Source organism: Brugia malayi, assembly GCF_000002995.4.
Source record: "Brugia malayi strain FR3 genome assembly, contig: Bm_v4_Chr1_scaffold_001, whole genome shotgun sequence".
Classification (NCBI taxonomy): domain Eukaryota; kingdom Metazoa; phylum Nematoda; class Chromadorea; order Rhabditida; family Onchocercidae; genus Brugia; species Brugia malayi.
The window spans coordinates 4,911,434-4,928,699 of record NW_025062475.1 but is presented as its reverse complement, the minus strand read 5'-3'; the positions used below and the strand labels follow the sequence as shown (position 1 = coordinate 4,928,699).

General features: G+C 25.7%; 3 protein-coding genes across 4 annotated transcripts; 1 reads left to right on the top strand and 2 right to left on the bottom strand.

The window, feature by feature from the left end:
- Positions 1–347: 347 nt before the first annotated feature.
- Bma-ndg-4 (F26F3.2 protein, putative) lies at positions 348–8,263 on the bottom strand (the record flags this gene model as incomplete). The annotated part of the gene is made up of 13 exons (XM_043076581.1): positions 348–530; positions 765–907; positions 1,155–1,344; positions 2,026–2,146; positions 2,434–2,636; positions 3,370–3,532; positions 4,027–4,204; positions 4,897–5,050; positions 5,250–5,340; positions 6,174–6,246; positions 6,481–6,632; positions 7,136–7,226; positions 8,068–8,263. The coding sequence occupies 13 exons, from the start codon at positions 8,261–8,263 to the stop codon at positions 348–350; spliced, it is 1,938 nt and encodes a 645-aa protein (XP_042932515.1).
- A 2,816-nt stretch (positions 8,264–11,079) lies between these two features.
- Bma-rnf-113 (Zinc finger protein 183 homolog, putative) lies at positions 11,080–13,339 on the bottom strand (the record flags this gene model as incomplete). 2 transcript variants are annotated; one of them, XM_001892820.2, is made up of 6 exons in its annotated part: positions 11,080–11,201; positions 11,340–11,446; positions 11,559–11,757; positions 12,129–12,315; positions 12,639–12,887; positions 13,133–13,339. In XM_001892820.2, the coding sequence occupies 6 exons, from the start codon at positions 13,337–13,339 to the stop codon at positions 11,080–11,082; spliced, it is 1,071 nt and encodes a 356-aa protein (XP_001892855.2). The 2 variants fall into 2 exon arrangements, with proteins under 2 accessions (XP_001892855.2, XP_042932514.1); XM_043076580.1 differs by having other exon boundaries at positions 11,196–11,201; positions 11,340–11,400.
- Positions 13,340–14,517: 1,178 nt separating this feature from the next.
- On the top strand, positions 14,518–16,232 carry Bm4736 (the record flags this gene model as incomplete). Its single annotated transcript, XM_001892821.1, has 4 exons — positions 14,518–14,657; positions 14,840–15,032; positions 15,423–15,515; positions 15,864–16,232. 4 exons carry the CDS (start codon positions 14,518–14,520, stop codon positions 16,230–16,232), a joined length of 795 nt encoding a protein of 264 aa, XP_001892856.1.
- Between the last annotated feature and the right edge of the window lie 1,034 nt (positions 16,233–17,266).

Below are 17,266 nucleotides of genomic sequence, written 5' to 3'. Positions count from 1 at the left end.
TTATTTTCTCATTGAAATTAAAACAATTACTAAAACTATACCATTTTGTCGTTAAATTTCCAATTTAATTGAAAATTAATTTTGCTATTAGCTAATTAATTAATTAGCTCTATGTTATCAATTGACAAACAGCTAAATATAACTTTAACTTAACATGCATATATGAGATTTTGATGGAATTTTTTTCTTTTTGGAATGGAAATGAAATAAAATTTGTAACAGAAATAATAGCATATAAATTTTTATATAAAAATATCGATAACATTAAGATTAAACAAACAATGAGTATAGGTAATTTTGGTAATACATAAATGCTAATTAATTTAATTAATTATCTTAAACTAATTTCATTCCACGTCTTTTTTTGTATCACTGATAAGTGTATGAGCATAATCAATATCAATTGATGTATCACATTTTTCATCCTTTAACAGTTGGAATATAACATTTCGTATTGGCATCGAAATCAATATATCCAATAAAAATGCTACAAAATTTGATAGAATAATCGTTCCAATAGCAATATTAAGCTATAAATTTATATGAATTAAATTTGAAACAAATTTAAATTTGATTGTAAAAAAATTTATATAATTACATTCATAAAAATAAGAGAAAATTATAATAAAATCATAATTAGTGTCATATAATTTATACTAAATAAGACGATAATATGTATAACTTACATTGTAATTCATTTTGATATCCTTATCAGTATGATTATATTTTTTTTAGTACAAATTTTGTTTTAAATTTGAACTTACCAAAGACCATACAGTGGCATGTAATGGTCGATGTAATGATGAGAAAAGATATAATGATACAGGTTCCGAAATTAAAAATACCACAAAAACATTTTTAGCAAATGGTGAAAATACTCGCCATTCAAGAAATTGCAAAAGTCTACCTGAAATTTTTAGCAATATTTTTTTTTTCTTTTTTCCTAGAAAAAAATGAAAGAATATGTAAATATATGTGATAATAGTTTTAGCAATGATTTATAGAACAAATACACACATAAACTAAATATAAAAATATTTTAAAAAAAAGTCAATAAGTGAAATAAACATCTATAAATAACATACGTGTTAATAACTAAACAAAAGTTTTTCTTTTTACTTATAATAACTATGTAAAATAAATAAATATCTTACCAATGTTACGATTTTGATAACGTAAATAAATTAATGAACAAATAATAAACGACCAAAGTGGTCGATGAAGTGCCGAATATGCAGCAAGGAAAATCTGTGGAACTGAAGTTCCGATTGCATACGGATAGAGACCAAAAATGACAAATATACCAAATAAGAAAAGTATCAATGGTGCAAGCAATAATAATTTCTAAAATTTCACTTTTTTTTTTCTATCTTTTAAAATATATTTGTGTTCTAAGCCTTATTTATTATTTTTAATGGATATTTTTGTATCACTTTTATGGTTATTACTTATAAGGCTTATTTATTATAATTATGTTACATTGGTTTTGTTATAACAATAAGAATTATTTATTATGATTATGTTATATTTGCATTTGCATTGTTATAAGAATAAAGATTATTCACTGCAACTGTGTTATATTTGTTTTGCTGCAACAGTAGGGCTTATTTGTTATGATTATGCCATATTTGTATTACTCTAACAATAAAGATTATTTATTGTGCTCATGTTATGTTTACATTGCTATAAGAAAAAATATTATTGATTGTGATTCTGTTATGTTTTATAATACTGCAATAATGAAGATTACTGATTGTGACTGTAATATTTGCATTGCTATGACAATAAAGTTTATTCATTCTGATTAGTTCTTGTTTAAATAACTAAATATTAAGTTGTGTTATTATCTATTATATATTGCATATAATAATTAATTTCAGTTACTAAAAAAAATATATTTAAAAAAATATAATATACTAAAAAAAAAAATATATATACTATTAAAAATGAGATCGTTAGTTATATGTTTACTGTTGTAAATTTATAAAAATTCATAAATTTATTTAAATTTGTCAAAAAATTTACATTACTGATTGATGATTCGCCAGTAAATAGAAAAGAAAAAAGAAAACCGATAAGAAATGCTGGTGCACGAGCCCATGGTTTTGTGTACAGCAAATCAATGTATGTATCATAAATTTCAGGACTGAAATTTTCTGAGGAAAAAAAGAACAAAAAATTAATCATATTTAGAAAAAAAAATTGAAAAAAAAAAGATACTAATTAAAAATGAAATTATTAAATAAATTAAAAGAAAAAATATAGACAAATCGTTAAAAAAAAATTAATGATTTTCATTTTCGAATATATCACAAAATTTAAAAATTTTCAAATTAAAGCTTTTTCATCTCCTTTAAAAAAATTTATTTAAAAAAAAATTTCAGTTTCAGAAATTATTTATTAAAAAAAAAAACAAAATATTTCGAAGCTTACGATATTGGATTAGCTGTGAGCAATAAAGTTGGTGACAGCTTAGTAGTTGACATTTCATAAAATGTATAAATAATGGAAGCTAACAAGCTTGACACAGCAATAGCTAATACCGTTGTATAATAGCGCTTGGATATGAAAAGCATTGGTAGAAGAAGTAGGAAGAATTGTACTATCAAGGAATACAGATAACTTCCATCTAAGCACTACAATTATCATTTAATTAATCAAATACAGCATATCAATGCATTAATTATTATTTGATTATTTCCATCACCTAATCATTTTATAATTTTTTTTTCATGATATTTTAAAAAACCAATCAATAATTAATATCAACAATATTGTTATTGTTAATTAATTAAGTAGCTAAGTAGTAATTAATAAGGCTATTATCTTATCAATAGTTTTCTCATTATTTTTATCATTAACTTGTTTTCAAAGTTTCTCAATGATCATTTCATTAGTAATTCTTAAATTAATTGAATGAATAATTTGACGAATTTTTTAGCAGATTTTGAATAAAAAAGAAAAAAAAAACAGTATTTTTTAAATGTTGAATAAGTTCTTATAAAAAGATTAGATGAAAAAAGTTAAAAATATTTTAGAACAAAAAAAAAAAATCAATTTGTCTTTATTTAATTTATTATTAATTTTGCTAATCAGCAGCTTTATTTAAAATTTTTTTATACTGGAGCATCAATATCTTTAAAATATTACTATAACGAGTTTGACTTTCCAAAAATTAGTATTAACTAATTTGATAAAAATTTAATAAAATTTGGTGTCTTATTTGGAGCCGATTTTTTTAAAATAATAAATGACTAAATGATATTTGCTGAATTACTAATAAAATAATATGAAAGAGATTCGTGAAAGCAAAATTTAAAGAAGTTTCAAAAGTTTTAAATTTGAAAATTTGTTTAAAAAAAATAGTACCGTTTGATGAGATGAAAAAAAATTATTGATAAATAAAATATTTTTCCACCACGAATGTTTGCAACGTGCGATCAAATCATCATGCATCCATATTGGTCCAGACGACAAACGTTCATATAGGAATGTCATAAATAGAATTATGAATGTAAATACTGGAAGTATCCTAAAATGTGCATCTCTAAACGTGAAATACGTGGACTGTAATTAATATAATAATAAATAATAAACTAGCATAATTGATTAGTTAATTTGTGATATTTTCTCTTTTGATTATAATATGACAAATAAAGCGTATACTTACTTAAGTTACTTTAAAATACAATCTAAACAATATTTGCCTCAAGTTACTAAATAAAATTATTAAATATAAGTAAATTTGTGAAATATGTTGAATAATGAAAAGATTATATAAAAACTTATACAAATGCATTAATTTGCTGAGAAAGAAGAAAAATCTTAATTGATTAATTTATGAGTGAAAAGTGTAATGTTAATAATAATAAATAATAGTAGTAATAACAATGATAATACTAATAATAAATTAAATTTATGACATAATGAAAAACAGTTCTAACTAATTTAATTTGTAATTTTTAATGTAACAATTTAAAAGTTTTCCTTAAAGAGCCATAAAAATATTAAAAATTCAGTACAAACTGTAGTAGGCGATTAAAATAGAGTTTTTTGATATTGTCGGTTGTTTCAAGTATATGTTGAACTAATAATGATGAAAGTAAAGTATCGATAGCAATTAAACCATCAATATGATAAGTAAAATTATTTAGTGGATGAAGTTGCCAGCTATAGACACTTTCGTATGAGAATAAAACATTTTCTGAAATTCTGCTTCTTTTATTTAAATTTCGAGAGAAAAAACTCAATTTTAAAGATATTATTATTATTCATTTTTTTTTTTATTTTTTAAACAAGAAATTCAAAAAAAATGTAGGGTAAGTTTTTGAAGTACTTGAAGATTAATGAAATATTATCATTGCATGCTATAAGAAATTGCCGAGGTTTATAAATATATGTAAAGCCAATATTTGCAAAGTTATGAAAACTAATTATTTAAAAAAAAAAAAGTAAGTTAAGAAATACGAATATAAGTAAGTCAAAATTTGTATAAACAGATGAAAATTTTGTAAATATAAGTAAGCTAGTAACCATAAATGTAAATAAGCTAAGGTTAAGACAAATAATATAAATCTATGCAAGCAAAGATTTGTAAAAACAAACTGCTGGGATATTCATAAATATAAGTAATAGAAATAAAAATTCATAAATAAAAAAATAAGCCCAAATTTAATCATTGTTAAGCAATCACAGTAATAAACAATAATAGTGATAATAATAATAATAGTAATAATAATGACAGTGATAGTAAAGTTAATAAAGTTAAACACGTTTTCCTCTCATTCAAATTAGTTTTTTCAAAATGTAATTAAAACTGAAATCCAATAAAAAATTTTACACTTTAAACTGTTTATTCAATAGAAAAGGAGAAAAAGTAATTAAAAATGAATATACCAATATACGGTAGAATGTAGATGAAACAATTAGCTGTGATAACAACTGATACAGTGATAACTTGTAAGCCCTGAATAGAATGATAATTATGTGAACGCTTGGTACTTAATGCTATATTGCCATTTCGTGGAATTGATAAGCATTGAGCAATTGCCTGAAAAAATTTCTAATTTTTAATTATTATATTTTTTTAATTAACTTTCCTTAGCACTACGTATATAATAAGTTGAAAGATATTGCTGATAAATGAAGAAAAAAAAATATGTAATTAGCAATTTTTTTTAAAAAATGAATTGAAAAGGAAGCAGAAAATAAATGTAAATAACAATAAAATTTAGAAGTAGAATTCATACTTTAAATTTTTTATTTGAAAAAAATTTCCAATCATATACATCGATAAAAGTACCAATAAACAAAAAACACAACCAAAAAATGATCGTAATTCTGAAAATAATCATATCACAATGATAATAACTTAGATGATTTGATTAGAAATGTGATAAATGATATGAATTATTGATTTTTTTCTTCACTTTCTTTTTTCGTTGTGTTAATTTACTTAAATTATAAGTATAATTCACAATTTCTTATTTACTTTACTGATAATATGAAATTGAATAATTATATAAATTCTTCATACTTTTGTGATAATGAAAAAAAAAAAACTTCTTTTCAAGAAGCTAAAAAAATTTTGTCACAATTTATTCTAATGCTAGCACAATTAAAGTATATTCCAATTATTTTTTTTTTTTTCATCATTATGGGAAAAAACTTGGGCAAATAAAGTTAGAGAGAAAATAGATAATCAATCGACAGCTTTTTCCTAATTCAAAATTTCAATTATAAAATTTTGATATTGCAAAAAAAAAATAAAAGCAGTAATGTTCCTCCATTGAGTTTTTAATTAAAAGATTAATTTTGCAATTCTGAATTCAATAATTAAAATTATCGTAAAAAATGAATTTTCACTGCTGTAAAATAATTCTCCAATAATGTTTCAAGTTAAAAAAAAAAATTAAAACAGAAAAAGTTAAAAATTTTTGGATTAAGAAATTACTGGAAAAATATGATAATTTCAGATTTTTTTAATGATGGATTCATATATAAATATTATAATGAAATTGAAAGAAATTTTTAAATTAAAGGAATATAAAATTTAGTTACAAATCTTAAAAAAAAATTAATTTTTATAAAGAAGTTGAGATTCTTCGAGTGTTAAAGATTAATTTTTTTGTTTTTTTTTTTTTTTTTGAACGGCAAAGAAAGAGCGAACTTACAAAAAAATTTGTGAAGAAAGTGGCCAATGAAGAGGTGTTTCACATTCTGCACTTGTCGCATATGGTGTCACCACTAAATTCTTTTTGATTACATGAAAATAAAAAATCTTCCAATAAATTTTAACAAATATTTTTTTTTTTATAATTTATTTTAATAATAAAGACTCACTTAAAAAAAAAAATAAAAAATGTTTCGAAGAAAAAAGGAACATAAAATTTTTTAAAAATGTAGGATAATTCAGATGTTAAATTAATTAATATTAAATTACTGAAAATTTTTGAACATTTATCAAATTTGCTAATTTACTTTGAGCTAGTTGAGTAATTTCTTGTGGTGTACACATTGATGGAGCGCATAATCCTACATGAATATTAAGACTATTCGACTGTGGACAGTATCGATACACTTCCGGAATTTCCAAAACAACCCGACAGTATCGACCATCAAACGCGTTTGTTCTAAATTTTACAGCAATAAAGGAAAATGTTGGCTCAATTAATTAAAGAATAAAAAACAAAAAAATCTATTTAATAGTAATAAAGCTTAGAATAAGATTTCAATATGGACTAGTAAGGCTAAGTTTAGTGATATGATTATGTTTTAAAATAACTAAAATTAATGATAAATATATTCTTAATATCTGTAAGCCCTATGATACGAGTATTTTTTATATATTTAAGCCTAGTGACATAATTATATTTTAATAAGTCCAAGTCTAAAATAAAGGTATTCTTAATAGCACTACTGATATGAACTTATTAGAATTTTATTGAATGAAAAAAATCATATCACTAAAACATCTCATCATAATTATCTGCTACGATTGAAAATAATACTAGTAAATTAAAAAATTTTTGATATCTTTGATTTTAATTTATCTTTAATATTTTATTTAATCCAAAAAAAAGAAAGAATTATAAAGGTAAAAAACTTGAAAAAAAAGCAAAAGAAATAAACAAACTGTCGTAAGATTGAACATTGTTCGTAATCACCCAACCAGTAATAATTTCCCTCACCTACAGCTGGCGGCATCTTCCCAAGTGAATCCAACCCTATAATTTTAAGCGCATTTTGAAATTATGTGAAAATCAAAAAAAAAAAAAGAAGAATTTCTTTTTCTTTAACGCAAAAAAAAAAAATCATTTGCATTTAATGATTTGTTAAAAATTTGTGCAACAAATATTTCCAAAATTTCTCATTTATTTCATTTTCTTTCTCTTTCCTTTTGGTAAATAACTTAAATATATAATAGTTAATTTAATTATTACCTGTTTAATTTTTTTTTTCCTATGAATAATAAATAATTAAAACATCCAAAATCTTCTTTAAAATTCTATTAGATATGATAAGCGTGTTTATTAATTAAATTATTAATAATTATGTGCAAAATAGCTAATAGCACGAAATGTGCAATTATTAATTTAATTATCATTTAACTGAAAATCTTCGTTTGAATTGTTTTCTCTTCGATTAGATCAATTTATCTTTAAGTCTAATCCATTTGCAAATTTTACAATATTCCAAAAAAAAAAAAAAACACAAAAAGGCAACAATTCAAAATGGAAGGAAAAATTGTTGACTTGTTAATGGATAATATGCCACAAAATAAAAATATTTATTAAATATATAACTTTGAATAACTAGGATTGAAATGTCATTTTTTTTTGCGAATTTTCATATTAATTGAAATATTGTCTAAAAATCCAAATATATTTGTTTGAAAAAATTTTAATTAAAATGTGAAACATTTTCACTTTGTGAAGCAAAAAATTTCTAAGAAATATTAGGCTGTTGCTAATTGTAAAAAATGCATCAATTTTCATTCGTAATTAAAATACAATTATTAAAGAAAAAAAAAATTTGTCTTTTAGATTAGCAAAAATATAAACTTACACGTAATAACCCACGAAGTTTGACGTAAAATATTCGTCTTATTCCGTAAACAGTTCACACATTGTTCATAATCAATATTTTCCAAATTGCATTCTCGCCAATTATTGTCCATAAAATTGGATAATGAGCAGAAAATTTTACCTAAACCATTACGACAGCTATTTGTAAATGGCAAACGTTGAGTGATATCGCACATTTCGGTTGCTGTTTCCGGAAAATTAATATCCTCCAAAACTGTCGTCCATAAATAATCGATAGATTTAGGCCTTGCCGGTAGACGAAAATAGCATAAAAGGCAACTTTGACAAGTTGGAATTATTGAAATTATCACTATTGATAGTAATAGTAATGATAGCAATGATAAATGACAGTAGAGCTTCATTGCATCAAACTAAATGATAAATCGTTGATGATAAGGTGAATTGCACATTAAGCATTTATCATTTACTGATAAGAATGATTTTTCGAGCCAACGAATAGTTTATTATGCAATGATTAGTACAGTTTTTTGATCTAACCTATGAAATTATAATTTCATAATTCAAAATTTCACATTCAAATTCTGCTCACTAATTTAATCATAACTTTAATTTGCTGTTAACCTTTTTTTGCTAGTTTAAAAATTTAGATGACTATCAACCTTTTGAAACATTAAAAAAAATTAAATTTCAGAAAAAAAATTTTACTGCTTCTTTTAATGAAATCAATAGGATATTTTGTTAAAATTAAAAATGATATCTAATCATTTTTGTATTTTTAAATGATTGCTAATAGAATTAGTTATAAAACCGGATATAATAAAATATTTACATTTCCGGTCTCATCAACCTAAATAACTATTTACTGATAGTAAATAATTTTGTCAAAAATACAATTATGTTAGTTTTATTAGTATTTCATTTAGCTTTATCTTCCTTTTTTTGATAAAGAAAGGAAACAGAATTAACCATAAATATATATTTCTTTTTAATGAATCATTAAAAATCGTAACGATTTACGATACATTATTAATATTGATTGATGTTATTACTATTATAATATAAAAGTCTTAAAATTAGCTTAAATTCGTGCTGACTAATTAGCTATAATTAATAGAAAAGATATGTAACTAGCAGACTGGTTGATTAAGTTAATTTTAATAACTTATAAGTTATGCAAAACAGACGTATTAAAATTTTGTTCAAAGAAGAGAAGAAAGAAGCAAAATATTGATAAAATGCAAGGGAGGGAAGTCATATGGAACATTTACCAGCTTAAATTTCAATCATAATTAAGGGTAATTGATTACTTTGTATCCAAATGATTCTCAAGTCAAAAGTTCATAAGTATTCATATAATTGAAATTTTAAATTAGGATAATGAAGGTTTCATTTGTACAACAATGAAATTATACAATGTCAGAACGAAAGGAATGAGTGTTATTTTATTTCCATTCAATTTTGCTTCAAAAATTTTTGTATTCACTTCTGCATTTAGTGATGATCAATTGTGCAAAGAAATTATACAATACATTATGAATGTTTTAAATATTATCTCCTTTTAAATGTTAAAAAAAAAATACAAATGAGAAAACTTCAATTTAAAAATAGTAATTAGATAAACCAAAAAAAAAGTTACACAATATTCTTCCTTTGTTGGAGAGTATTTGATCAATTAAGATCAACTGATAGAATTTGAATTATAATCGCCTAATTAAATCAGAGTAAATTCCTTCAAAAATAGAAATAATTGCTATAATTCTCCGAAAATATTAATAGAAATTTAAATAAGCCTAAAGAAATAATGTCTTAATACTTCTGCATAATATTCAATACCAACGAATCAAGAATCAAGTTGAAATAAATATAAGAAATTTAAGGATTCAGGCATTTAATTTAAAACATCTGTTGCTATTTCGCCATCAACAGATCGATAAACGCATTCTCAAACTCTTGAACAGCTGACACTTTCTTATGAAAATATTATTAACTTAATGTAAAATCTTTACGAGATCATTTGGACAGCTTTTCGTAGCATCTTTAATTTAATAGATGGTCTTTTAATTTCAGTTAAATTGTTTGATAAAATTAAACTAACAATTATAATTTATAGATTATATATCATTAAGATATAATATAGTGGAGGGAAAAAACATGGAAGATGAACAAATTACAAACTTAATAAGCAACAAAATAATTATTATTAGTCAATTAAATAAAAACAATATTATCGCCGTAAAACAATGAATATATAAAAAATAAAAATAAAAAGCTAGGGTATTGTTACTAATGCAAACAGAGCTGTGCTAGTGCATTGTGAATGATATTTGTATGTTTAGCAGACAATAGTTTACGATCAATCATAAAATTTTTAAAAGAATAATTGTAAAAGTTCTCGCTCATTTCAATCTCTTGCTCTTTTTCTTCTTTTCTTCTCTTGTATGCATGTTTTTTTCTTTTATAACGCATAAAACAAAAATGGATCTGAAAAAATTTTTAATTCCTTTTTAAATATTATGAGAAAATCAATTTAAAATCATCAACTGAATTGCAAAAGAAAAAAAAAAATGAAACAAAAAATATAACACACCTTAATGATATTGTGTCACAACAAAAAATAACATCACAATTAAAAAAAAAATTCTTGTAAAACAAAGTACAAGGAACATACCGAAATTTAATAAATCTTCTTTAATATTAAATTCAAAAAAGAAAGTGAAAAACTCGATAAAAAACAACTAAATTAACAAATCAGTTTTCAAATACACAGAATGAAACGACGAAGAGTACCATTGCTCTATAAATTCTTGTTACGAAAAAAAGATCAAACCGCAAAATTTCCATACTATCTAACTATTGTTATTCCAGATCAAAAAGCAAACAAAATACTTAAAATACAATCATCAATTTATAAAAGACAAATCTAGAACACAAAAAAAAATAAATAAATAAATAAAAAGTTAATAATAATAATATAAAAAGATTTCCGAATATTTCAAGAAAAAAATACCAAGTAGTACAAGGAAGCTTGTAGCTAACTCAGTCGACCATCTCCAACCGTTTCATTATCTCTTATTTCTTCGTTTTCGTGTTCCACGTCATTTTTTAAATCGTCTTTTTGCTTTTCCTCATTCTCTTTCAGTTTCGCAATCAAATCTAAACAAATAATTTCAGCAAAAATATTTTGAATTTTCTAGTAAAATGCTTGCAAGACTCCAAAACTGGAAAAATTAATATAAAAAATCTGCTTTTAATAATCCCTTCGCTAATTTTTTTTTTCTTAAAAATTCTTACCTTTGGCAACTTTGAAAACTCCCACTGTATTCTGCTCGCATATGTAGCATTTCGATGTCTTCTGGAAATGTTCCAGCGCACATTTTTCACAAAAATAATGCTTGCACCTTTGAAAAAACAAACTGATGAAAGCAGATGCTTATATCTATAATATCAAAAAAAAAAAAAAGAAAAACAATCATTTGTCCAAATTTGATGATCAATTCAATTCAAACTTACTTCGTAACGACAGGATTTACAAATGACTGTCGGCAGATAAAACATTTAAATGGCAGTTCACTTTCTTTCTCCTCTTCATCCTCACTACTTATCCGATACTTGTCATCATCATCCTCTTTCATCCTACCAGCAGTATAATCACGTTCAATTTCCCACCCATGCTTGTAATCGGTACGATCGTGTAGAAATTTACATGAATCTATGAAACTGAACATTTTTAAAGAGTGTGATTTTCAAGTAAAAGTAAACAATTGCTTCAGGAAAAAGTAAAATGATTGAATACTGATGAATAACTATAAATGACTAACAAACAACCATCTACAATAACACTGAAATTTCAACTATTAACAAAGAAATTTAAAGACCTTACAGTGTGTTGATAATTATAAAAGAATTCCCTCGATTTGTAATCTCAAGAAATTTTATAGTTGGATTAATCTGAAGTTTTACTAATAAAAAAACCAACCCTTTAATATTATGATCAAAACGAAAAGAAAGAGAAAAATTCAATCGAACAACATAATAGAAATAATTATACCAGTAAATTTAAGAAAATAAGTTGGAACTAACCTCCAAAAGTGCAAAATCCTGTCTCTTTATAATCCTTGCAAATGTCCGGTGCAAAATCCCATCTTACTGATTGCCTCAAAAAATTCGGTGCTCTGATAGGTCCAAATCGATTAAGCCCTGATGAAGCATTCCCCCAAACCGTATCTTTCTTCTCCTTGGCCCCATACAGAGCTGCACCACGATAAACCTGAAATATATGTTTAAAAACTTTTAATTCACACGATTCTTGACAAATTGCTGTATAAACTACATCAAAATATAGATCCATATTTGAACGTAATTGTTTAAATCTTTAAAACAATAGCAAAATGCTTAATGACATGATATGGTTCTGTCAAGCATCTATAAGCAGGACTTCAAATTAGTTCACTAAATTTCTGAGCGCTAGAATAGAATACAGATTATTCAAAATTTCAAATTTTGAAATGAAAAAAATTTTTAACCTTTGAAAAAAATATTATTGCAGAACTAATCAAAAAAAGAAGAAAACAAGTCTGATGTTAGGTGCACCTTATCATCACGTTCTTCTTTCAAAATTTGCTGTACCCGTTCAAACTGCGCTTGAGCATCACTTTTTACATCAGTATCAATCTCACTAACTGCTGTTGCACCCATATCTGATGGTCCAGCACGTTCTGCTGTCCCACTCGATGCAAACGTGACACGCAACGGATCGTTCTGAGCTAATTCCTCCTCACCCGATGATGATGTACTATCCGATGTGGATTCTAGTGTTTTCTGAACTTTCCGGTTGATTGTCTAGAAAAGATTATCATTTCTTGATAAAGATTTTTGCTTAATATTTCATTATCTCACAAGGAAATTTAGAATGCTTTACAAATAGTAAACGAACCGTGAAAAAAAAAAATTTTGAAATGTCTTAAATCAAAAATTTCTTCAAAGGAATAACAAAGGGAAAAGGAAAAAAAAGAGAAAATAGCTGAGGAGGAAGCAGAAATAATTCTGAAATTGATAAGAGATATACAAATTTGTTGAAAACAAACCGATTGTATCATCGGATTCTTTCTTTTCTTTCTTCCATCAACATATTTGACTACCTCATTCATATCTTCACTATCGCTTAAGGAAGTCGACATTTCAGAAATACATTTTCTTCTTGATGCTACATTTCCTTTCACTCCTTTACGGCTCCTAAATACAGTCATAGACGATGATGCTTCTGCTTTCTCAGTTAATTCCTGATTGGACATTTTCGAATTTTCTGAAATAAACAGTAATCAAATGCGTTACATATAGATGTAAAAAACATTACTTGTGACACACAATAATTACATGAAATTGGAATAATAACTAATATGACATTTATCATAAGCAATAATCATGAATGATTTAAATACGGACGAAATTAATAGTAAGGAAGTTAAGTGGAAATAATTTTTAAAAAATCAATTCGATATCTCATTTCGACATTGCAGTAATAACCATAATAAGAGAAAGCAGAAATTTAATATCATCAATTGTGATATTGCAAATATATTGTAAATTGATCATGAAAATAATTAAAAATAGAAAGCGGAATAATTTCAGGAACAATTCCAGCAAATAAAATGAGAAAAACGATGGAAGAAAAAACTTCCACAAATACACATCTCTCGCAAAATATCAAAATTATCGCAACTTGAATTAATACCAATTCCGTATTATTGTTATTTCAATTTTTACGTCCTATTCTCTCTCTCTCTTCTATCTCTCGTTGTGCTCTCATTCTCTGCTTTCGTTGTAATACGTGGCTATTTTTATCATTCTAGCTTTCTAGTAGCATAATATTTTTTACCTTTTTAGTCACTGTGCATTTCACATTCCCATGTCTTTTTTTCTTTTTTATTTACTTTTGTTTATGAATTATAAAACTATCTCCAAATTATCCAATGAATTCCATCGCTTCTTCACCTTCTCCATAATTTTGCATGCTACTTTGCTCCTTCTTTTCCTTCTCAATCACCAAATATCACTCTTTCATATATTTTATCAATCTTTCATCTCTCCTCATACTATACCTTATTTTATCAATCTTTCATCTCTCCTCATACTATACCTTATTTTATCAATCTTTCATCTCTCCTCATACTAAGAAAGTTTTCAACCAGAAATGTTGAAATGAGACTTTTTGGCAATTGCCTCCAGGATTAATTGGTGAAAATGAAAATCGGAGAGATATCAAAGTTTCCTACAAAAGCTCCCAATTCATTTTTTAGTCGGATTTCGTCTTCAGGCTTTAGGATAAAATTTGGGAATTATTTTAGCCAATCAATTTGTTTGTGATTTGTGAAGATTAGTAAACGAGGTAAATGACTGTTAAAGGATTTAAATATCATATTGATCAGAATGTATGCATTTTCTTTTTCAGTATATGGATGGTATGTAGAAGATGTTAAAAGCAAATGGATCACGTTTAACGGAAAGCATTTTACCAAACATTAATCAGCGGTTTACTTCATCAAATTGTCCAGTGTTCCAGGGTACAAAGCTTCGTGTTGTAACGTTGGATGCGTTGAATACATTAATTCGGTAAGTATAATATATTGATAAATTTAGTCTCTAAATATTACTGTTGTTTGATCTGACACGCATATTTTACAGTTGTACAAAATATATGTTGATAGGTATGTTAGGTTGGAAAAAGTGTAATAATAGTTCCTTTTTTATCAGTTTAAAGCAAATAATTAAGTTTAAACTGAGTTATATTGTAGTTTAAAACAATCACCAGGACATACATATGCAAATTTTGCCAAGCGTATCAATGTTCAATGCAATGCCGATGAATTAGATGATGCATTTCGACTAAATTTTAAAAATTTGTCGAAACGAAAATTATGTTATGGGTTTAAGAAAGATGGTGAAATAGCATGGTGGATTGAGCTGGTGAAGAATTGCTTCGCAGATGTTAGCTTTAGATTTCATCATTTGCTACTTTTTTCATACATAAACCTATTAACTATCTAGTAATCTTAGATTTATACCATCATCTGGAGCGTTTGCAGGATCAAAAGTATTTTTAAAATTGCTATGATTCCCGTGAGACCTAGAATTACCAGTTATTCGTGATCGATTGTCCGCTAAACATTAAAAAATCTTAGTTATACTAGTATGTCTTATTTTATGCATTTTCTTTCCACTACTTCTTTTTTATTTAATCTGAATTCGATTCCAGAATAAGACTACTATTTTTTAGTAAATCGGTTGTAATGCGATCTAATGCGATAGTGCATTCTGCATGTGTCTTTGAAAATTTTAAATTTATTTCACAAACCTTCACTTTTTTCTTTTTTATAGGTTGGTGAGAATAGTGTCGGGATAGACAAAGTGGCTCATGAACTTTTTGTTTATTACGGTTCTGTAGATCCATGGAAATTAGTTGACAATCAGGTACCCATTAATTTGTGATATTTAGATTTAGGTATTTAACTGGCAAGAGGAAAGAAATCATTCGATAGAAGAAACGTTTCTGGAATTATCTATACATTTTTTAGGATGTTAGATTAAACGAAACTGTTTTATTACCGATATCGTTAGCTTTCGTTTAGGAATCCGCTGTGTTCAGAAATATGTGCATGTCAGCGGGTGTACTTATTTTTTTTCTGTTTAATTATGGTATTGCTAGATTTCAGAGTTATAAAAGTTCTTTGTCAATTTCAAAACCATCGAACCCAATTCAAAAACAGTGAATTTATAATACAGTCGGGTATGAAAATGTTTTCAGCAACTTATTTACAGGTGCACGATCATTTGAAGGAGCTGCAAAGTCGGAAAATTCGATTAGGTATAATATCAAATTTTGACAGACGTCTTAGAAATATTCTGGAAGGCTTAAAGCTGTCGTCCTATTTCGAAATGATGCTTTTAAGCGGAGAAATAGGTATGGAAAAACCAAATAAGCAAATTTTCGAAAAAGCTGCGAAATACTTTCAAATCAATCAAATGGAGGAAATGCTTCATGTAGGTGATGACGAAGAGAAGGACTTCAATGGTGCAAAGAAGGCAGGTATAAGGGCCGTTCTATTAAGGCCTGAGAAAGTATCAGCATGTGATAATAAGCAAAATATTCTTTGCTCGTTGAAAGATATAATTGATAGATTGGAATAACAGTTAATAATGAATAACCGGTTTTAGCTGTATTTCTTTTTCAGTAGTTACGTATTTAATGAAAAATGGGGAATTACTTTGTCAATTATTCTTTAGACTTCACTTGACGAAATAGTGAGCTTTGCTGCGATTTCTTAGCTATTTTTATGTTATTCTATTGCTAAACTTTATCCTTCTTTTTCGTGCAGCAGTTTTGATCTGATCCTCTCTTGATGTTTTCATAATTTTTATTTTATAAATAATTTTATTTTGTATGGAAATGCTGTAGTTAAATCACATGTATAAACAGAAAGTTACAGAAATTTTCCTGGGGAAAAAGACAGAAATATTAGAACATTCTCCTTGAAGAGGGCCAGAACATGCTGATGTTTGTTGAAAAACTCCATGACTTCTCGGATATTGCTTACGAAATGTATGCAATCTACCATAAAATGCCAAAGGTTATGTTGCACACCTTGTTTTAAGACATAAAATAATGATAGAACAAATGTATTATGAGAAACAAGTATAAATTTAAAGATACTGGATCATTTCTTGATGAGCTGGTAAAATTACAAGTCTCGTTGAAATATGAACTTGAATTCCAGAAGTTTACCTGTCGATAATGATTGTATGAGTTTGAATAATCTGTACAATTCATTGGTGGCTGAAAAATATCCTTTTTCGGGTGAGATGTCAATAATCTGGACTCGTAATAAGATTTTTTTTCTTGACAAGAGATGTAGAAAAATCGGTTATCAACTTATCATTACCCAATTGTAATTATTAACAGACACAACCAGCCAAAGACATTAACTCCTACCTATTGTAACTAAATCTCATCATCAATTTATCAAAAACTACAATGCACTTAAAAACACCGCGTAGATCGAAAGTTTTCAGTTTTTTTAACTGATTGCTAAATGATAATGTTATTCAATGCCATTCATTATTGAATGTCTTGGAACAATGCTGATGTAATCTAACCGATAGTGGATTATTCCTTGATGTGTTCATAAAGTTAGAAGTTTCGTTGATATATGGACTTTTTTTTT